General features: G+C 35.9%; 1 protein-coding gene across 4 annotated transcripts in view; it reads right to left on the reverse strand.

The window, feature by feature from the left end:
• The window catches only part of PDS5B (PDS5 cohesin associated factor B), a 199,176-nt gene that overhangs the window by 23,391 nt on the left and 151,154 nt on the right, over window positions 1-24,631 (reverse strand). For all 4 annotated transcript variants that reach the window (XM_035003564.1, XM_035003565.1, XM_035003566.1 and 1 more), the window contains 5 exons: window positions 18,711-18,779; window positions 17,182-17,318; window positions 15,000-15,123; window positions 1,005-1,209; window positions 14-128 (listed from right to left, as the gene is read on the reverse strand). In XM_035003564.1, coding sequence (XP_034859455.1) covers window positions 14-128; window positions 1,005-1,209; window positions 15,000-15,123; window positions 17,182-17,318; window positions 18,711-18,779 — 650 coding nt within the window. The remainder of the gene's footprint in view (window positions 1-13; window positions 129-1,004; window positions 1,210-14,999; window positions 15,124-17,181; window positions 17,319-18,710; window positions 18,780-24,631) is intronic.

The raw sequence follows: 24,631 nt of genomic DNA on the forward strand, positions 1-24,631 counted from the left end.
GAAAAAGTCTTACTCTTTAACATCTTTAAGTTGTTCAATATCCTGTACTTTGACATAATCTGGGTCATGTGCCAAAAGGTGAATTGTATAAGGAACAACATATTCTGGTAGAAGAGACAATAATTTTTCTGAAAAAGAAAAAAACAAGACAAAACAAAAATATCCAGGTTGTTAGAAAACCAAATCTTACTCTTTCTGTCTGACTCTGATACCATATTTCCTGCATTCCAATAGTTTACCCACATGGTAGAAGAAAAATATACTGAAATGTCTAGTGTTGAGGAACATCAAAAACAAGTTTATTTACTCATCCACCACATCCAATATTGAAATGCCTACTAAATGCACCATTTGTTGAGGCTATAAAGACACATATTTTCATTTTCAAATGCACATGGTAAAAAGTGACCAGAACAAACTATCCAAGACTAAGAAATTAAGAAACATAAGATCCATTTTTCTTATTATGAGCAACCGTATGTTTAAGACTCCCTTAAGCTGCTAAGCAAAAATATGATACATCTTTCAATGTTAATACTGCACAAATATAGGATGATTGATACTATTTGATAATAATATAGATGAGATAAAGTGAACAAATTAAAAACAGGCACACAAGCACCTGATACTAACATCAGCTCCAGGTGAGAATGATGAAAAATGAAAGACCTGTACTTTTTTAATCTAAAAGACAGTACTTAAGACAATCTTTATATGTATTATCTGTATTTTACTGTTTTATTTAAAGTATCTCCAGTGTCAGTGCTTATTTTCCTTAGCCATTTAGTCAGTTATACAGAGATATGGGTTGCTATTTAAATACCTATGCATTTATATTTTAAAAATGACCTTTTTTAAAGGAAAGCAGTTACTGAAAAATAGTAACAACCTTATTATTTAACGACTCCCGATTAGACAATAATAAATAACAGTAACATCATTTTGTATTCTATAAAACTGAAACTGGCTAGAAAAGTATACTTTTCATTTTCATATATGCTTACCACTAACAGCTGCATGCTGCTTCAGATACTCGCGTCTCACATTTATATTTTTTACCAGACACTGCCTAGCATGAGCTCTTCTCTCTTTTACAGGATCTTTTGCACAAAGTGCACAGATTGCCATATACTCAAGTGGAAGCCGTAATCGGGAAAGGCCTTTGTGAAGTTTCTGAGCAAACACTTGTCTTACTTGATAGCATTCATCCTGTAAAGACATAATTATTCCACAGATTACTCATATGGCAGCAAAGAGTAAGTAAAACCCCAAATACAAAATTTGAAGGGTAAAGGAGACTAAGTGTATTCACAATCATTGCTTCTGCTCACAAGACTGAGATGTTGTGATATGTTAATTTCAAGGCTGGAGTGTAATTACCTGGACCCTAATTAATAACTACCAGTTACATGTGTTAGAAAATAATGTACTTTTTTTTTTTTTTAGATTTTATTTATTCATTTGAGACACAGATACAGAGAGAGAGACAGAGAGAGCATGAACAGGGGGAGAGGCAGAGGGAGAGGAAGAAGCAGGCTCCCTGCTGAGCCAGGAGCCTGATGTGGGGCTTGATCCCAGGACCCCGGGGTCATGACCTGAGCCAAAGGCAGATGCTTAACCGACTGAGCCACCCAGGTGCCCTGAATGTACTTTTAAAACAGATAAAACTAGTACATATAAATCCATCCTAAGTTAAGGTATTAAAAATAGTTTAAACAGTATCTCATATTAGGCTACCTCAGTTACTGAGCAAGATAAAACTCTGTCCAATTTATATATTTTAGATTTTCATATATTTTGCATTTTCAGATTAAAATGCACAACTCTCATCAATTTCAGAAACACCAAATTACTTTCAGTTCTATAAATAAACCAACTATTCATTACCGCTGTGCCTGTTTCCCTCATACTCCCTCTCCTAAACCACCCACCTCCATTCTCCTAACCAACTCCTCCTCAACTCTAACAATGGCTCCTCTAGCTTCAGAAATCATTGTGGAGTCTTTATCAGGCATCCAGCTCTGTGCCCTCTTAGCATTCTACGTATATCTCCAGCATAGCATTTACTATACAGTATTAAAATATTGGTTTATAGGTCTTACCTATCACTGCTCATTCCGTAAAGACAAGAACTATATCTTTATTCACCTTTGTGCCTCTAAACTTAGCACAATATTTGATATACAGATTATCTGTGGAATAAACTATAGGACAAAGTTCAATATGATATTTAAGTCATATATGAGACATACAAAGATCTTCTATAGACATACAAAGACCTTCATAATTACACCTTACCCTCCACCAATTAACACAAAGTGTGGTATGTTTCATATTATTGCAATGTTATGTATACTATTTCTACTATCTATAATGTTCATTTGGTTTTTCTTCAAAACCTAGGTCATAACATCTTGCACTTTTTAAATTTTTTTTTATTATTTTTTTATTCTTATGTTAATCCCCATACATTACATCATTAGTTTTAGATGAAGTGTTCCATGATTCATTGTTTGTGCATAACACCCAGTGCTCTATGCAGAATGTGCCCTCCTCAATACCCACCACCAGGCTAACCCATCCTCCCGCCCCCTCCCCTCTAGAACCCTCAGTTTGTTTTTCAGAGTCCATTGTCTCTCATGGTTCGTCTACCCCTCCGATTTCCCCCGCTTCATTCTTCCCCAACCGCTACCTTCTTCTTCTTCTTTTTTTTTCTTAACATATATTCTTGCACTTATTTTTAAATCCTTATTTTGTATATCTTCTTTCATTTAATTTAAACTTCAGTTTATTTTCTCCCAAATAAATAAAATCTTTTTTAAAATTTATATGTATAAACATATATTTATATATAAAAATTATATGTAAATTTATATTTATATATAAATAAAATAGTTATACATAAAATTATATTTATATATATTACATATAAATATATATATGTGTGTGTGTGTGTGTGTATATATATATATATATATATATATATAAAGAAAATAATGGGCACCTGGATGGCTCAGTCAGTTAAGCATCTGCCTTTAGTTCAGGTCATGATCTTGGGATCCTGGGATCAAGCCCCTTGTCTGTCAGACTTTCTGCTCAGCAGGGAGTCTGCTTCTACCCTCTCCTTCTCCCCTATGCTGGTGCTCGCTCGCTCTCTCTCTCCTCAAATAAATAAAATCTTTTTTAAAAATTATATAAAAAATATAAATTTCAGTTTATTACACCAAATACTTTTTAGAAAGCATTCTAGCTTTCGTAGAAATATTATCTATTATCTACCCTCATACTCAACAAAATAAAGTTAATGTTAACTCATTCCTTCCTCAGTATTAAAATTCCCATGAGGGAAAGGAATCTTCATTATCTGATTATTTACCATGAAAACTGTATAAGTGAACATATCACAAATATATTCACAAATGAGCATACCATTCATTAAAAAATTAATTTCCCCAACACATCCCTCCCCCCATTCAGATACATTCCCAACCAAGACCATGTCTGTCACTTTCTCACAAATCATTCAGGATCTAACAAAGCAAATTAATATGGCAAAGGTAGTAAGAGTCCAAAAAGTCATTAAAGTGAAGTTAGAGAGGAACTGCTAAATCATTTGCAAGCAACTGACACAGTAGTAAAAGATGAGAAAATTGACAAGAATGATGACAAACAGATACATCAAACAGAATCATCTGAATAAAGATTTAAAAGATGAGTTCCTAGGAACTGAGGAAGTCTTCAAATGTTTATTTTGTTTTTTGCAAAGATGATTACCCTTTTCACTATGTTATAAAAGTTAAATGTGAAGTACAGGATAGAGTAATACAATTTTTATCAGAAAAAATATACTCTCAGAAAAGTAAACACTTGATACTTTCATGGTTATGGTTATAACCAATATTTGGTTCAATATAAGGAAAAAAGAAGATAGTGTCTAATACTACAAAATATTTTCCTCCAAGATAAAGTTCCAATTAAAAGCTTTTATTCACTACTAACTGTGAAATTAATTTTAGTCTGCATCTTATGTAAATTCACTTTTAGTGGCCTTTTCTAATACAAATTATCCACAAAACTACTGATGGTATCTTGCAAATAATTCAATTATTTTGTGTATCACACTGTATTATCAACACTTATTTATATTTTCTGTTCTCCTAAGAAGTTATGTTCTTGAGGGCAGTAGCCATGACTCACTCATCTCTGTATTTACAGAACCTAGAACAACGTACAGCACACAGTTCATGAATTGCATTCAAATTATAAAATACTCAGCTAATTCTTAAATAACAGTAAGATTTGTATTACTGAATTTCTATTTCTCCAGGTTTGCTTTCTATTCAGATATATAACAAAGGCCTCTGAGATACAATACTCCTCTAAAGAGCTCAACTCAAGTAAGAGAAATAAACCACAGGTACATAAATAAAAAAAGCACAAGGCATGTATGTATCAGAGGACTGTAGATAAAATCTGTGGGGAATAAAAATGAGACCAGCTGTAAGAATCTGAGCAAGTTTTGTGGAGAAGTTTGTGTTTAAGCCTTGATTTGCAAAAAGGGTAGGATTTGGATGTGTAGAAATAGGAGGGCGAGAAGAAAGCCAGAGTCAGGAAACTACAGGCACATAAAAGAAAAAAATTATTCAACTTCACTGACATGAGTGTAGATAAGGGTAGTGGGTTAAAAATGTATATTTGGGTCGACAAATTAGAAGGGCTCAAATGGCCAAGCTGTAAAATATATGCATTTTTTTCTTTTTTACAAGTATAAGGTCCTAAATATTTTCTTTTAAGATTTTATTTATTTGACAGAGAGAAAGAGACAGCAAGAGAGGGAACACAAGCAAGGTGAGTGTGAGAGGGAAAAGCAGGCTTCCCACTGAGCAGCGTCCCCAGGACCCTGGAATCATGACCTGAGCCGAAGGCAGACACTTAACGGCTGAGTCACCCAGGCGCCCCAAGGTCCTAAAAATTTTTGCCTGGGGGAATAATATGATTGGAACTGTGATAGGGAAATTTAACTCACAGTGGAGAAGAAGAGTCTCACAATAGTCTAGGTCAGAGCTAATGATGATTATGGTGGTTAAGAATAGTTAAGAAGATATGAATGAAAAGATATAATAAGTATAGGACAGATTATCTGCACTTTTGCAACAAGGTGCAAGGACAAGCAAATAGTCAAAAATAAATCATGCTTTTCAATCTAAGAATGCCATTTGGATTTATTTAACACTTACAGAGGCTCTACATCTCAATAAAGAATAGATTTAGGAAAGATTATGAATTTAGTCTTCACATTCACAGAACACAAAAGTTTGAAATTTCTGTTTAACCTAGAAGTGGGGCCAGACTCTGACTTGAAAAAAGCTAATGTTGCTAGTATGGGAGTCATCTACATAGACAATGCGACGGCCAAAAAAGAAATGTGTAAGTGGAAAATTTAGTCATGGGCAGATCCACATAGAAAACATATATTTACAGGGGTGCCGGGGTGGCTCAGTTGACTGAGCGTCTGCCTTTGGCTCAGGCTCAGGTCATGCTCTTGGGGTCCTGGAATCGAGCCCCACATCAGGATGTTCCCTGCTCAGTGGGGAGCCTGCTTCTCCCTCTGCCCTTCCCCTCGCCCAATCATGCTCTTGGTCTCACTCTCTCTCAAATAAGTAAAATCTTTTAAAAAAGAAAGAAAACATACATTTAAAGCGAAGAAAAAAAACAACCAAAAATGTAGTCAGAGAAGTATGACAAAAATCAGGAGACAGAAACCGAGGAGAATTTCAAGAATAAAGATGCCATGAGCTCTGTCAAATAATGCAGAAAGGACATGTATAATGAAGACTAAGATACTGGATTTGAGGCCTTTAACAAAGCATTTTTGGAAAAAGAAGGAAGGCAAAAGCAAAAAGTATGAGTAATGAGGAGTGAGAGATAAAAGGGTAAGACAGACAAAGATATGGATTACTCTTTGAGGTTTGGAGGTTTAAAAAAAAGAGATAGGCATGTGGTATACAAGAACAGCAGAATTAGGGAAAGGTTTTGTTCAGAAGAGGGTAACTCCATGTCTGTAAGTTGTGAGAATATGCTAATAACTAACTTTTAACAATAAACATATGTTCCACAGTCAACAGAATTCAAAAACCATCTTAAAACTTAGGCAATTTGAACTTCCACCTTGGGAATTTGGTGATTGAAATAGTAATATATAACATATAGTGTGCTAGAAAATCTCTAGAAGTTCATAAGTGTGGATGCTTTTCACAGAGGACATTGTACAATTTGTACATACTTCTTATACACAGTAAGTTTCAAACAAAGCCCATTTCTTTCACATATTTCCATACTTCTGTAAAAATTTCCACTTCAATACTGGTAGCATCAACACCCTTAGAAATATCAGACCAAGAACATGATAAATCAACAGACTACTAGAATCACCAATTAAAAAAAAAAAAATTACAAAGGTTTTCTTCTAAGAAATTTAATATATACTTTTTAAACAATTTTCACTTTCTTGCAAAATAAAATTATCTCTAAAATTAAATGAGGAAAACTAAACCAGGAAATTATGGACTCCCCAAAATCCCATTTTCAAATGGGTCAGTGTTAATATCTGAATTACAACACTAAAACTAAAACAAATTATAAACAAGATTTGGAATAGCTATTTAAAAGACTAAAGCACCAAAAACTTACAAAATGATTACAATTAAAAAACAAATGACTGTTTATGTCTAGGGGTCACACATAAGCACTAATTTTTAAATAAGCAGAAGGAAGCGTGGAGAGAAAAATTATAATTATCCCTGAAAGAAATGCCAAATTCTTATACATAAAACTACTTGGAAAAGAACAGGAAAATCCAGTGTAAAATGACCAAATAATGAATTAAAAACTCATACTGAAATATCAAATTTACTATTATGGAAGTCCTTTTTAATTTTCTCAATGACGCTAAAAACTTCCACAGTGATACAATTCAAATATTATGTTACTCTAATATGAACTCTATAAGACTGGAGTATGAATCCATTAGTACCACTGTTAATAATTTGAAAATTTAACTGGCTTGAATAAGAAATGCTTCTGACCTAAAATTAATCTATACTGTATCTTTACAAAACTGTAAATTTCTGCGTATTTTTTTCTTCCATTTAAGAATTAAATACATTCAGGGGGAGCGGCAAGATGGCAGAGGAGTAGGAGACCTAAATTTCGTCTGGTCCCAGGAATTCAGCTAGATAGGGATCAAACCATTCTGAACACCTACGAACTCAACAGGAGACTGAAGAAAAGAATAACAGGAACTCTCTGAACAGAAAAGCGACCACTTTCAGGAAGGTAGGATGAGCGGAGAAGTGAATCCGAGGCGATATTCAGGAGGGTAGACGGCGGGGGAGGGGGCCTCCGACGGCCGCTACTGGCAAGTGATAGAGCCCCGGAGCACAAAATCGGAACTTTTAGAAGTTGGCTCCAGTGAGGGACGTCGCTCCAGTGGCTAAGCAGGGGGTGGAACCCTCGCAGGACAGTGTGGTCTCAGGACCCTCGGAGTCACACAAAGACAGGTGGAGCCTGACTGCGGCAGAGCTCCCAAGTATTGGAGCGGGGAAGCCAGCTGCAGAGACGGAGCCGAGGAGCAGGCTCTCAGCTCCGGGTTGCCATAAACCATGATCCCTGGCACAGCTGGGCCTCTGCTCCTCCAGCAGGGACCCAAAAAGCAGCAGATCCGGGGAGACTCCTCTTCCTCCCCCAGGAGGAGCGGCGCGGGAGCACGCTGCAGGGATCTGCTGGGTTTGGAGACTCCACACAGGGGCGGGTGGCAGAGACAGAAATGCTCGGTCACAGGCCGGCTGAGCACGGAGTGCGGCCGGAGACCAGGGAGACGGGAGTGACTGACGGCTTTTCTCTGGGGACTCACTGAGGAGTGGGGCCCCGAGTTCTTGGCTCCTCTGGGGCGGAGATTGGGAGGCCGCCATTTTCACTCTCTGCCTCCAAAGCTGTACGGAAAGCTTGCAGGGAACAAAAGTTCCCGAGAGCAAACCCGAGCAGATTACTTAGCCCGGACCAGGCAAGGGCGGGGCAATTCCGCCTCCGGCAAAGACATTTGGGAACCAGGCAACAGGCCCCTCCCCCAGAAGATCAGCAAGAACAGCCAGCCAAGACCAAGTTTACTGATCAATGAGAACGGCAGAACTCCAGTGCTACGGGAATACAGCACATAGAATTCATGGCTTTTTTCCCATGATTCTTTAGTCTTTCAAAGTTAATTTTTTTTTAACTTTCATTTTTTCTTTTTTTGAATTTCTCTATTTCCCTTTTTCCACCAACATCTTATCAATCCCATTTATAAAAAATCTTTTTTATTTTTCACTTTAAGAGTCATATTCTATCCCTTCATAGTAGTTAACCTTATATTTGGTATATATATATAAGTTTTCTCTCTTTAAAATTTTGGGATACAGTTTCTTCTAACAGACCAAAATATACCCTAAATCTCTAATGTATGGCTTTGTTCTAGTCTCCTGCCTGATCACATTCTCTCTTTTTTTAAGTCTTCTTCTTTCTTTTTTCAACCAACTTATCAATTCCTTTCATAAAATCTTTTATAATTTTCATCTTTACAGTCATATTCCATCCCTTTTGTAATTAACCCTTATTTTTGTACATATATGAGTTTTTCTTTCTTTAAAATTTTGGGAGGCACTTTCTTCTAACAGACTAAAATATGCCCCAAATTTAGTGCGTGGCACTGATCTAAGCACCAGCCTGATCATATATGATCATACTCTGGTTTTTTGTTTGTTTGTTTTTATCTTTTCCTTTTTCTTTTTTCTTTCTTTCCCTTTCTTTTCCCCTGGTTTCAGGTCTCTTCTGATTTGTTTAGTATATATCTTTCTGGGGACACTGTTACCCTGTTAGCGTTTTGTTCTCTCATTCATCTATTCTCCTCTGGACAAAATGACAAGATGGAAAAAATCACCTCAAAAAAAAAGAACAAGAGGCAGTACTGATTGCCAAGGACTTAATCAGTACGGACATCGGTAAGATGGCGGAACTAGAGTTCAGAAAGACGATTTTAAGGATACTAGCTGGGCTTGAAAAAAGCATGGAAGATATTAGAGAAACCCTTTCTGGAAAGATAAAAGAACTAAAATCTAACCAAGTTGAAATAAAAAACGCTATTAATGAGATGCAATAAAAAATGGAGGCTCTGCTAGGATAAATGAGGCAGAAGAGAGAATTAGTGACACAGAAGACCAAATGATGGAAAATAAAGAAGCTGAGAAAAAGAGAGATAAACAACTAGAGGATCACGAGGGCAGAATTCGAGAGATAAGTGATACTGAAAGACGAAACAATATTAGAATAAGTGGGATCCCAGAAGAAGAAGAAAGAGAGAGAGGGGCAGAAGGTATATTGGAGCAAATTATAGCAGAGAACTTCCCTAATTTGGGGAAGGAAACTGGCATCAAAATCCAAGAGGCACAGAGAACCCCCCTCAAAATCAATAAAAATAGGTCAACACCCCGACATCTAATAGTAAAACTTACGGAGTCTCAGAGACAAAGAGAAAATCCTGAAAGCAGCTCGGGAGAAAAGATCTGTAACCTACAATGGTAGAAACATTAGACTGACAACAGACCTAACCACAGAGACCTGGCAGGCCAGAAAGGACTGGCATGATATATTCAGAGCACTAAATGAGAAAAATATGCAGCCAAAAATACTATATCCAGCTAGCCTGTCACTGAAAATAGACGGAGTGATAAAAAGCTTCCAGGACAAACAAAAACTAAAGGAATTTGCAAACACAAAACCAGCCCTACAAGAAATATTGAAAGGGGTCCTCTAAGCAAAGAGAGAGCCTAAAAGTAACATAGACCAGAAAGGAACACACAGTACATATACAGTAACAGTCACCTTACAGGCAATACAATGGCTCTAAATTCCTATCTTTCAATAGTTACCCTGAATGTAAATGGGCTAAATGCCCCAATCAAAAGGCACAGGCTATCAGCCTGGATAAAAAAACAAGACCCATCGATATGCTGTCTGCAAGAGACTCATTTTAGACCCAAAGACACCTCCAGATTGAAAGTGAGGGCATGGAAAACCATTTACCATGCTAATGGACACCAAAAGAAAGCTGGGGTAGCAATACTTATATCAGACAAATTAGATTTTAAACCAAAGACTGTAATAAGAGATGAGGAAGGACAATACATCATACTTAAAGGGTCTATCCAACAAGAAGATCTAAAAATTGTAAATATCTTTCCCCCTAACATGGGAGCAGCCAATTATATAAGGCAATTGATAACAAAAGCAAAGAAACACATTGACAATAATACAATAACAGTGGGGGGTTTTAACACCCCCATCACTGAAATGGACAGATCATCTAAGCAAAAGATCAACAAGGAAATAAAGACTTTAAATGACACACTGGACCAAATGGACTTCACAGACATATTCAGAACTTTCCATCCCAAAGCAATGGAATACACATTCTTCTCTAATGCCCATGGAACATTCTCCAGAATCGATCACATCCTAGGTCACAAATCAGGTCTCAACCGGTACCAAAAGATTGGGATCATTCCCTGCCTATTTTCAGACCACAATGCTTTGAAACTAGAACTCAATCACAAGAGGAAAGTCGGAAAGAACTCAAAAACATGGAGGCTAAAGAGCATCCTACTGAAGAATGAATGGGTCAACCAGGAAATTAAAAAAGAATTAAAAAAATACATGGAAACCAATGAAAATGAAAACACAACTGTTCAAAATCTTTGGGATGCAGCAAAGGCAGTCCTAAGAGGAAAGTATATAGCAATACAAGCCTTTCTCAAGAAACAAGAAAGGTCTCAAGTACACAACCTAACCCTCCACCTAAAGGAGCTGGAGAAAGAACAGCAAATAAAGCCTAAACCCAGCAGGAGAAGAGAAATAATAAAGATCAGAGCAGAAATCAATGAAATAGAAACTAAAAGAACAGTAGAACAGATCAACGAAACTAGGAGCTGGTTCTTTGAAAGAATTAACAAGATTGATAAACCCCTGGCCAGACTTATCAAAAAGAAAAGAGAAAGGACCCAAATCAACAAAATCATGAATGAAAGAGGAGAGATCACAACCAACACCAAGGAAATACAAACAATTATAAGAACATATTATGAGCAACTCTATGCCAGCAAATTAGATAACCTGGAAGAAATGGATGCATTCCTAGAGATGTATCAACTACCAAAACTGAACCAGGAAGAAATAGAAAACCTGAACAGACCTATAACCACTAAGGAAATTGAAGCAGTCATCAAAAATCTCCCAACAAACAAAAGCCCAGGGCCAGATGGCTTCCCAGGGGAATTCTACCAAACATTTCAAGAAGAATTAATACCTATTCTTCTGAAACTGTTCCAAAAAATAGAAATGGAAGGAAAACTTCCAAACTCATTTTATGAGGCCAGCATTACCTTGATCCCAAAACCAGACAAAGACCCCATCCAAAAGGAGAATTACAGACCAATATCCCTGATGAACATGGATGCAAAAATTCTCACCAAAATACTAGCCAACAGGATCCAACAGTACATTAAAAGGATTATTCACCACGACCAAGTGGGATTTATCCCTGGGCTGCAAGGTTGGTTCAACATCCACAAATTAATCAACGTGATACAATACATTAACAAAAGAAAGAACAAGAATCATATGATCCTCTCAATAGATGCAGAAAAAGCATTTGAAAAAGTACAGCATCCTTTCTTGATCAAAACTCTTCAGAGTATAGGCATAGAGGGTACATACCTCAATATCATAAAAGCCATCTATGAAAAACCCACAGCAAATTTATCATTCTCAATGGGGAAAAACTGAGAACTTTCCCCCTAAGGCCAGGAACGCGGCAGGGATGTCCACTATCACCACTGCTACTCAACACAGTATTAGAATTCCTAGCCACAGCAATCAGACAACAAAAAGAAATAAAAGGCATCCAAATCGGCAAAGAAGAAGTCAAACTCTCACTCTTTGCAGATGATATGATACTTTATGTGGAAAACCCAAAGGACTCCACCCCAAAACTGTTAGAACTCATACAGAAATTCAGTGAAGTGGCAGGATATAAAATCAATGCACAAAAATCAGTTGCATTTCTATACACCAACAACAAGACAAGAAAGAGAAATTAAGGAGTCTATCCCATTTACAATTGCGCCCCAAAACATACGATACCTAGGAATAAATCTAACCAAAGAGGCAAAGAATCTGTACTCAGAAAACTATAGAATACTCATGAAAGAAATTGAGGAAGACACGAAGAAAGGGAAAAATGTTCCATGCTCATGGATTGGAAGAACAAATATTGTGAAGATGTCAATGCTACCTAGAGCAATCTACACATTCAATGCAATCCCCATCAAAATACCATCCACTTTTTTCAAAGAAATGGAACAAATAATCCTAAAATTTGTATGGAACCAAAAAGACCCTGAATAGCCAGAGGAATGTTGAAAAAGAAAAGCAAAGCTGGCGGCATCACAATTCCGGACTTCCAGCTCTATTACAAAGCTGTCATCATCAAGACAGTACGGTACTGGCACAAAAACAGACACATAGATCAATGGAACAGAATAGAAAGCCCAGAAATGGACCCTCAACTCTATGGTCAACTAATCTTCGACAAAGCAGGAAAGAATGTCCAATGGAAAAAAGACAGTCTCTTCAACAAATGGTGTTGGGAAAACTGAACAGCCACATGCAGAAGAATAAAAGTGGACCATTTCCTTACACCACACACAAAAATAGACTCAAAATGGTTGAAAGACCTCAATGTGAGACAGGAGTCCATCAAAATCCTAAAGGAGAACACAGGCAGCAACCTCTTCGACCTCAGCCGCAGCAACTTCTTCCTAGAAACATTGCCAAAGGCAAGGGAAGCAAGGGCAAAAATGAACTACCGGGACTTCATCAAGATAAAAAGCTTTTGCACAGCAAGATAAACAGTCAACAAAACCAAAAGACAACCAACAGAATGGAAGAAGATACTTGCAAATGACGTATCAGATAAAGGGCTAGTATCCAAAATCTATGAAGAACTTATAGCAAACTCAACACCCAAAGAACAAATAACCAATCAAGAAATGGGCAGAAGACATGAACAGACATTTTTCCAAAGAAGACATCCAAAAGACATCATATCACATGAAAAAGTGCTCAACATTGCTTGGCATCAAGGAAATCCAAATCAAAACCTCAATGAGATACCACCTCACACCAGTCAGAATGGCTAAAATTAACAAGTCAGGAAACGACAGATGTTGACGGGGATGCAGAGAAAGGGGAACCCTCCTACACTGTTGGTGGGAATGCACGCTGGGGCAGCCACTCTGGAAAACAGTATGGAGGTTCCTCAAAAAGTTGAAAATAGAGCTACCATACAATCCAGCAACTGCACTAGTGGGTATTTACCCCAAAGATACAAATGTAGGGATCTGAAGGGGTACGTGCACCCCAATGTTTATAGCAGCAATGTCCACAATAGTCAAACTATGGAAAGAGCCAAGATGTCCATTGACAGATGAATGGATAAAGAAGATGTGCTGTATACACACACACACACACACACACACAGGAATATTATGCAGCCATGAAAAGGAATGAAATCTTGCCATTTGCAATGACGTGGATAGAACTGGAGAGTGTTATGCTGAGCGAAATAAGTCAATCAGAGAAAGACATGTATCATATGACCTCACTGATATGAGGAATTCTTAATCTCAGGAAACAAACTGAGGGTTGCTGGATTGGTGGGGGGTGGGAGGGATGGGGTGGCTGGGTGATAGACATTGGGGAGGGTATGTGCTATGGTGAGTGTTGTGAATTGTGTAAGACTGCTGAATCACAGACCTGTACCTCTGAAACAAATAGTACATTACATGTTAAAAAAAAAAAAAAAGAAGATAGCAGGAAGGGAAGAATGAAGTGGGGTAAATCAGACGAACCATGAGACAATGGACTCTGAGAAACAAAGTGAGGGTTCTAGAAGGGAGGGGGGTGAGGGGACGGGTTAGCCTGGTGATGGGTATTAAAGAGGGCACGTACTGCACGGAGCACTTGGTGTTATACGCAAAGGATGAATCATGGAACACTGCATCAAGAACTAATGATGTAATGTATGGTGATCAACAAAATAAAAAGAACTAAATACATTCAAGTCCTCATTATTTACAAACATTCCAAATCTGTGAATTCACCTACTCACTAAAATTTATTTGTAACCCCAAAATCAATGCTTGAAGCATTTTCAGGGTCACTGGTGAGTACATGAGCAGAGCAACAAACAATCTGAATCATCTGACCCATGTCCCAGCTGAAGCTGAACAAAGCAATGCTTTGCCTGTTATGTCAGCTCTCATATTTAGAAACTACTGTCCTTTTGACAGTCTATTTAGTTCCACATTTTTTGTGTTTTTGTGCATTTGTTGGTGATTTTGTTGTTTAAAATAGCTCCCAAGCATAGTGCTGTTTAGTGTTCCTAAAAGCAAGAAGGTTGTGATGTGACTTAGGAAGAAAGTATGTTAGTGAAGCTTCACTGAGGCATGAGTTACAGCTCTGTTGGTCATGAGTTCAATGTTAATGACACGACTATATATTAAATAATTTATCTTTAAATTATGTACTGACAGACTGACAAAAATGTGACCAGAGGCTTGGAGAAACCACCCGTATATTTTCCTTAAAAGCAATGGTTCAGTATTTGCTAATTCAGTGATTGGGGTGACTCTGTAGAAAAGAACTACTACAAATAACAAGAATCAAATGTACTATGTTAGCAACCCAAAAATCAAACAACAGTTTTAGAACTCTGAAACATTTCTCATGAATACATTTTCCAAAAGGAGACAATTCAAGACTTTTCTCTCTACCATCATGGTGGACTTTTTTCTTCCTAAAAGTCAAAGACCATATAAAGTCATAATCTATTTGGCCATCTTCCTTACATTGATAGCTAATGCGCAGAGCTGATACTGTTCTAATGTGATGATTTCATGATAACAAGGTTCTTGTGCCAGCTTCACAATAGCACTCCCAGCAGCAAGTCTCAGACGTGACATATCTGGTTTACTAAAAAATAAGCAAGAAAGAAAGTTAGAGTTCTAAATGTTTACACAAAAACATTTCTACTTGCTATACCTAATTTTGTAAAAATTCCTGTGGCCAAAAAAAGGATGGAGCACAATTTAGTGATAATGAACACCCTATTATGTTTACTTAACTTTGGAAGATGGTGTCTAATACTACAAAACTCTTCTCTATTCTAAAGTCATTTAATTCCCTCATCCTACACAAACCAGCTTTTAGCGAAGCTTAGAACAAATCTATTTGTATGTTTAGTTATTGGGTCTAAAGTCTTCCACTATGGATTTTTTATGGATATGTGTTTACTTACAGATTAGGTACAAAAATGTCCTAACTTGTTAATCAAGTCAACTAAAACTAATGTGCTAAGTACAAAAGAAGAATGAAAGCAGGTGTAGTGAAAACATCACAATTTTTAGTTAGAATTCAACTTTTCAAATATTACCAAGAAGCTCCTTTTAAATTTAAGAAAACTTCTGCTGAATAGGACACACCTCAAAGATTAGTAAACTCTTAACTAATAAATACATCTGAACAATCCTTCCTTATATATAGTGATATATTAGATAAATTACAGGGATTTCAGACTGAAAAGGAGGGAAAGTTGTAACTTCTTAACTAGTGCCCCCTATGTTCTTCCACAGTAAAAGATTCAATATTCATGAAACAAGTATGTGTCTACCGTATATACAGCAAGCACTGAGAGTGACATAAAAGACACACTCTTGGTCTTCTAAAATCTAATGATTGAATTGATTTAAGAATCCCCCCTTAACTTTCTTTTTTCTTTCTTTTTTTTTTTTTTTAAAGATTTTATTTATTTATTTGACACAGAGAGACACAGCGAGAGAGGGAACACAAGCAGGGGGAGTGGCAGAGGGAGAAGTAGACCTCCCGCAGAGCAGGGAGCCCAATGCGGGGCTCAATCCCAGGACGCTGGGATCATGACCTGAGCCGAAGGCAGATGGTTAACGACTGAGCCACCCAGGTACCCCAACCCCCCCTTAACTTTCTAAGGATCATGTAAAAATACTGACTGAATGCATGCCAACATTTATAAGGTTCTGTATTCAGTGCATCAACAGCAATATTCCAAGTGGCTATTATATCAACCACCACTTTTCTTACTGGAGCTTATTTTGTATAAAGATAAATAATTAAATTAAATATTTTACAACTAAGTTTTTGAAGACTGAATTTCTATATAAAAACTTGTTTTAAAAGTGAACTAATGTAATTCACATATATTTGCAGAATTCAAATACACATTTGATTTCATTTAAGAATAACATGAATAAAAACAGGTGAGATGAGATCTAAATAAGCCCATAAATAATGACTAATTTAATTATAATAGCTAGACAAGATAAGTATAATCATTATCTCTATTTTATAAATGAAGAAACTGACACATAAGGAGGTTAAAGTAATTCGCTGGTAAATGGTGGTGTGAGGATTTGAATCCAGGCTCCAGGGTCCACTTTTTCAATCACCATACTAAACCACATCTTTCAAACAAAACAAAGTGCATGCGTTTATATAATTTACATCTAGTACATTTTTAAGTTTGCATATATTTCTACTTCTGGAAATAGATTCAGTAAGTTGTCTTCTACCTAGGGTGTTCTTTTTCCTTTAGACATTAACAAGAATGGAAAACATCAGTTACTAATAAGTTACTAACCATTTTCACACATTAGATATTCGAAAAAATAAACATCTGTTGTTTAAAAATATTTACAATATATAGCAATACCCTGCCTCTGACATATGACTGCCATTTTGAAATGATCACTGTACAAAAGCATATTACAATAAAAATATATGCACACATACATAGGAATACTAACTACTTTTTTGTATTTTATTTTTTTTAATTTTTTACTTTTTTTTATTATGTTCAATTATAGCCAACGTATAGCACATCATTAGTTTTTGATGTAGTGTTCAACTAGCTACTTTCTTAAAAAGAAACTGCACCATTAAACAATTATACCAGATACTGAGATAGTGTACAAGAATTTTGAAATAATAATTACATACCTAATTTTTCCCTGTTCTGTCAAGTCTCCATCACTATGCAATATTGTAGTTAACAATCTTAAGGTAGATGTTCCTGATTTACTGTGATTATTTTTCATTCCAAGGAGCCATCGAACCATCATTTTAATAGCCTGAATCTATTCAAAAGACAAATTGACAAATACAACATTACTACATTTTAAAGAAATTCTGTATCAACCTTAAAAAAAGTGAAATGGTTTTAATGGATGCTTTTTAAGAAAAGTAAAGGAAAAAAGAATCATTCTTTTCTGCATATATCAAGATAATGGATGTCTTAAAGATGTTTTACCCTCCCACCCAGGCAACTGACAAATGAATGATTTAACTAAAGACTGGTTCTTTTTTTTTTGTTTCCCCATCATAAACTCTATTCTTTAAACTCACAGTAAAATCATGTTAACTTCCCTGGTCAGAAAACTTAATTTCCCAACTGCAAATTATATTCCCATTTTTTGTGCTACATTTTATAATTACGAAGTACTTAAGTACTTCAAACCCTGTTATTGCCTCTCATATTTCCAACAACTCTTTTTGATGGGGTGCATATTACCTCTTTTTCACATATTATTTTAGCTTTTTACAGATCTATGGCTCAGGAGCTAAGTGGGTCTTGAACAATGGCATGTGGCAGACACTCTTCAGATCCCTTTTCTGGGCCATTTGTTAAGCATGAGCTTAACTGCAGGAAGCCTGCCTTCTAGTCCAGTGCTGCTTGACTAAACAAAACTGCTGCTTGATACCAATGCTGAGAAAACAGGTTTATGCTGGAACTCAGAAGCATCAAGCATCATTCCATCAGCTACTCTATAGGTCTACAGAAACAGTATTAGAATCTGAAGCTGGAATAACATGACAAAGTATTTCCTAATATAAAATATAAACCAGTATACACATACATACACAATATGAATGGATTTACACGAAACTACAACTAGAAAAACAGTATTTAATATATTTGTTCCTGGCCTACACACCTTGGACAGTGGATTGAAATGAGATCTACGTCAGAGACTGTAGATCATTTTAGTAAATCAATACTCTCTACACTAGCAATAAGCCGTCTTTTATGTATTACTTGTAATTCAAGGAATAACAGGTTGAACTTTTTAAAAATCAAAATAAAAAGTTTTATCAAATTCCACGGAAAAGATAAATAGTCTTAAAACCTAGATGACCATCTTTGCTGAACAGGAGATGCACACAAGAAAATCAGAAATGTCTTTTGCCATTAAAAGGTTGATAACTAAGAAGCAGCAACACAGAGGCAGTTTCAAACACTTTTTTTTCCCCCAAATCAGATTATGTGCAACTGCCCATAGGGCCCCAGGTTTCTCATTATTGCCCTATACTCTCAGAGTACATGGGATGATGTCGTACAATAAATATAAAAACTCGGATGATTTTAATAGCCATATCTTTATAACAGGAATAGAAATTTTAACACCTTTAATGATAATACAATCTAATGAGTGTATTAAAATAAATAGATCTATATGCATATCACTCACTTTGACCATTGTCTCAGGAGAAACTTCTTCATCTGGAACCCAAAGCTTAGTTGTCTTTTTTCCTGGGAGCTGAACAAAAATGAAGAACTTTAAAACATAAATAAGAATTTTCATCTTTAATTAATTTTTAGTGAATGAATGAAATCTTTACCTTCTGCAGTGACAGTCATTACAGATGACTAAAATACCTCATCTATTTCTCAAAAAGGTTCAAAGACTTATCTTCGCTAGCACCCACATAAAGCACTTACACATCCATCAGCAGTTGGTTCTTTTCAGGTGTGAGGTAGGACTGACTTTAACCTCTTATATATACTTCCTAACTTAGCCTTTGAAAATAACGATTCAATTATTTAAGGTGGCTGGCAAGGAGTAGGATAAAAATCAATACAGACAAAAAGCATAGTTCTTAAACAAGGAAAAAGGTATATACAAAATATCTTGAGCAGAAGAAAAATTAGAAAGGTTTGCAGTTGACTGTAGGTAAGAAAGAATATGCACTAGTATCTTCCTACCTAATTCCCACCAAAATGGCAACACACACACACACACACACACACAGAGGGTTGGAAAACAAAAAGGTCCAAAAAGAAGACCAGAATCTTTAGAAAAAATTTTAAAACACAAAATATACAGTAAAAATATTAACAGGGCTAGGTTTATATCTCCATAAAAAGCACAGAAGGGAAACATCCTCCAAAAAAGTTAGATTTTTTTTTTTTTTTTCAGCACAATCACAGAATAATCCTGAGATGATAGAGGGCAGGGATTTCAAGATGTACATTTACAGTGGCAGCCAGGAAATCAAAGTAAGGTGACAAAAGAGCTGAACCCAATCTTGGAACACTGGAGATCCAGTGTTACCGCCAGCTGACAGGAGTGATTTCCAGAGGCAATCTAGGAAACAAATCAAATAGCAGCTCAGGTAACCCTCTGGCAACAGGATAGGAAGCCCCAACATCCAGAAGGCAAACTCATGAAACACATATAGCTTAGGATGCACTTCCTTTCAGAACTGCCTTCGAAGTAAAAAGTGGAAATAATGAAAAAGCAATCACATTAGAAATGTTCTGATGAAATTTCTGAACTAAGTATATTAAAAAGATCCTGAAAGATTCCATGGGGAAACCTTCCAAAAAAGAAGCAAGAATCAGATCAACTTCAGATTCTCAGCTGCAAGACTAGATGCCAAAAAACAATGTTCTGGATTTTCTGCAGCCAAGTACCCTGAAACACAGGATTCTAGTACTCAAGAATAAGGAAAAAAAAATATTTTTAGCAAGCTAGGACAGAGAGAAAGTTTCCAAATTATAAGCCATTTTGAAAGGATTATTCAAAGATATACTCCACTAAAATATTTAATTCATAAGAAAAAATTCAATCAGCATATATTACAGAATAGAAAAAGTTATTATAAATAAAACCAACAGACTGTCAGATGGTTCAAAAATAATAATATAAAACCAAAACAGATGCAACAAAACCAATGACAGAAAATCTAAAAATAATAGGATGAAAAAATATACTAGTCAAGATAAAAAACATGAAACGGAATATGGATTTAATTAACAGGATATTGAAGTATTTTTTTAAATCTTACACAATAAGATATAAAATTCATGAACATTTGGACAACCAGCAGAAGAATATCAAAATAAATCAAAACAAAAATGATTAAAAAAAAGAGTAAAGATAGAAAACTTCACTACCACAGAAGACTTGACTATACCACTTCCAAAAAAACTGATAGATGAAGTTGAGATGAAAAAATGGTAAGTAGAGGAAGCACATATAGAAATATAAGGAAATTAATATAGAGATAAAATATTCAAGGATTAGAAAATAATCAAAACTGGCATTCTCTTTTTAAAAAGATTTATTTATTTTAGTTTAGAGAGAGAGAGAGAGAACACGTGTGTGCATGTGTTGGGGGCAGGGGCAGAGAGAGATGGAGAGAGAGTCTCAAGCAGAATCCCCGATGCGGGGTTCGATACCATAGCCTAGCAACTCAGGTAACTCAGCTACTGCTTGAGTGCAGAGCCTGACGTGGGGCACGACACCACGACCCTGAGATCATGACCTGAGCCGAAACCAAGAGTTGGAAACTCAACCAACTGCATCACCCAGGCATCCCCAAAATGGCATTCTTCAGAAATAATTAAAAATAAGGAGAAAAAAGTTTAGCAAGAAAGATGAATAGAAGATCAAAACTATAAAATAATTCTCCAAATCAACCACAAACATAAAAATGTAATTTAAAAAATCAAAGTACCTAGCAAAGTTGTACAAGAAAAATTTTAAATTTTCTTTACAAAGAAAATTACAAAACTTTAATGAAAGACATCCTGTAGATGAGCAAACAAAGCAATGGTAAAGAACAGAGGCTATACACCCTATGACTGGTAACAATGCAGAGGACTGAAAGAAAGAGGTTACTCAATAACTTTTGATGGGAAATTTGGTTGTCCTATGGGAAGTAAAAAGAAATGAAATCCTTAAGTTATAGCATACAAACAAACAAATCAATTCCAGATGGATTAAATTTTTTAAGTGTGAAAAGAAAATCTTAAAACTTTTAGAACATATGGGAGACTATTTTTATGACACTAGAGTAGGGAAGGATTTCTTAAGGATGTAAAAAGCACTAACTACAAAAGAAAGGAATGATAAATTTAGCTACGTTAAAATTAATAACTTTTGTTCAAAGGACACCATAAAAGGAGTATAAAGACACACCATAAATGAGATTTTTATTCATCTTTTATGAAGATATTGCAACATATACCTGAAAAAGTATTAATGTGTGTAAAGATTACCTATGAGGAAAAGACAAAAAGCTCGGGAAAAAAAGGCAAAAGACCTCAAAAGGAATTTCATAAAGAGGCAACATGAATGGTGACTAGACATAAAAAATCAGTAACCAGAGAAATGCAAATTAAGACTATAATGAGGGGCGCCTGGGTGGCTCAGTCATTAAGCGTCTGCCTTCGGCTCAGGTCATGATCCCAGGGTCCTGGGATCGAGCCCCGCATCGGGCTCCTTGCTTGGCGGGAAGCCTGCTTCTCCCTCTCCCACTCCCCCCCGCCACTTGTGTTCCTGCTCTCGCTATCTCTCTCTCTGTCAAATAAATAAATAAAATCTTTAAAAAAAAAAAAAAAATTAAGACTCTAATGAGACACTATTTTCCAACTTTTAGATGGGCAAAAATTAAAAGATCTGACACTAATGGGTACAATATACTGCTAATAAAAAAATAAGTTTTAGCAATGATTTTGACAAGTAATTCAGGAATAAAACGAAAAGTTAAATGTGTGTAGACACTGTTATTCATCAATTTCACTCGTATAAATATAACCTAGAGAAATTCTTGCTCATTTGCATCATGAGGCCTCTCTAAGAACCTTCACAGGAGCACTGTTCTAAAGAGGAAAGAAATGGAAATATTCCAAATGTCCACAAAGAGAATAAATATAAGAAATTTCACACAGTGATATATAATACAGAGTAATGAATCACACACAGCTAGATGCAATAACAAGGGAGGGTTATTCTAAGAAACAAATGTGTAATGATAAAGGCAAGTCAGCCAAGAATATGTATGGTATAACTCATAAACCTCAAGAATAAGCAAAATTAAACAAGTATGCTACTCAGAGACATATATGTGCTAAAGTGGTGTTCTGTTCTAGTTAGGGAATAATAAATCCCAATTCAACACAGTAGTTACCTGGGGCCGAGAAGAAACAAAAAGAAAAGTTTGGAAAGTAATAAACCAGGAGCTGACAGTTCGTAAATGTTCACTGTATTATTATAAAACAAGTTACACAAATGTTAAATATATATTCCTTTATACATATCAAATACAACATTAAAATAAGACAAATTAATGGGTTAAAAGAGGTGAAAGTTCTGTTCTGGCAAGAGCTAATTAGGTTTTTTGAACCTATCTTCCATTGGAACAAATGGAAAGGCTGGATAAAAGATCTTTTTAAAAATCAATGTGAAGGTGATAAAAAAGCTACCAAAGCAGTGAGAATTTGCAGGGCAACGTTTCAAAAGAGGAGACAAATCAAGATTTGAGTTTGGTCCTAGGATTGCTTTTCTCATACAAACAATAACTGATTCTGAAAGTGAAAGAGACTTACAGGTTGAGTAATGTTTTCATCACTGTCACAGAGCAGGAAGGAAAAAAATTGGAATTCTGGGCCCAATAAAGAACAGAGTCCCTGTTAAACACCCTTGAGTTCTGGGTGGCTCCCTAACAAATATACCCTACACATAAGGTGACCAGAAAAAGAATCAGCCTATCAAAAACTGAAGCCCAGCTTCCAGTCAGTGCATTCTTGCCTGGACCAAACTGATCTGACAATAGCTCCACTACCTGTCAGAAGGAAAAGTAAGTTGTCTCCAGAAGAATTACAAAATCATTCAGGTCCTCAAATTATCTGTAACATTTTTCATATGCAAAGTCTACCATGCAATCAAAAATAACATGTGTGGGTGCCTGGGTGGCTCAGTCAGTTAAGAGTCTACCTTCGGCTCGGGTCGTGATCCCAGGGTCCTGGGATCAAGTCCCGCATCGGGCTCCTTGCTCAGCGGGGAGCCTGCTTGTCCCTCTGCCTGCTGTTCCCCCTGCTTGTGCTCTCTTTAAAAAACAAAAACAAAAACAAAACAAAACAAAAAAACGTGTGTAAGAAAAGATTTTACCAAAAAATAAGAGAAAAAAACAGACAAGACAAAGAGAGCCACAGGAGGTCTAGAAATTAAGGCTGATATAAATGTTAACTTAATTAAAGAAGTTCAACAATTAAATGACAAGATAGAGAATTCTGGCAGGGAACTAAAAGCTATATTAAAAACTACAAAGAAATTATAAAATTGAAATATAAAATAAGTGTAATTAAGAACTCAACGCATGGGCTTAACATAGGATTAGACAAATATGAAGAGTGAATTAGTGAATTCAAATGCAGGTCAGAAGAAAACAAAAAATGATGCATGAACACGGAGAAAAGTACATAAAGGTGTCAAACAGCTGGATCACAGCAAAAGAAATTATATGTTTTGAGTGTATAATTAGAACTGCAATAAGAGAGGAAAGAGAACATGAAACAAAAACTATTCAGAACACCAAAGCTATACATTCAAGAAGAACTACGACCCCCAAGTAGGATAAATACAAAGAAAAGCACACCCAGACACATCATTGTGAAACTGGAGCCAATGCAAAATAGAAAAGATTATTCAAAGCAAAAGGAAAACCTTCAAAGGAGCAAGACTCTCAGCTGATTTCAAGAGAAAAGAGAAGAAAATGGAAAATAATGGTATAATATTTTCAAATTACTGAGGGGAGGAAATATACCACGCTAGAATTCTAAACCTGGACAAAATATCCTTTAAAAAATGAAGGCAAAGTAAAGACATTTTCAGGCAAATAAAAACCGAGAGACTGCATCAGCAGTAATCCACACTAAAAGAAATACTTCTTTTAATTCTTCAAGTATAAAGAAAATCATCACATAGACAAAAAGGAATGAAAAAAGAAAAGGGAAAAGATGTTGGTAAATCTAAATAAACACTAACTGTAGAAAATATAATAGTAATGGTCCTGTGTGACCAAGAGCACAAAAAGTATAAGGAAACAAAGGGAATTAAAGTATGCTAAGGTTCCTAAAATACTGAACCTGCTGTCCTGAAAGTTTAAGACATGGTGACTACAGTTATTGTGTATTTGATAAGTTGCTAAGACAGACTAATTGATACTGGCGTTCAGAAGTCAAGGGAGAATGCTGTATCCTCTAGGACAACCACTAAAAGAATAGGAAAATGTAAAAACCAAGTCAGTAAAGGGGAAAATGGAATAAAAATATTTAATCAAAAACAAGGAAAGAAAGAAGGGTAAAATGAAAAGAGAACTGATA

This window comes from Mirounga leonina, unplaced genomic scaffold, assembly GCF_011800145.1.
Source record: "Mirounga leonina isolate KUSES-001 unplaced genomic scaffold, KU_Mleo_1.0 Mir_127, whole genome shotgun sequence".
Taxonomy (NCBI): Eukaryota; Metazoa; Chordata; class Mammalia; order Carnivora; family Phocidae; genus Mirounga; species Mirounga leonina.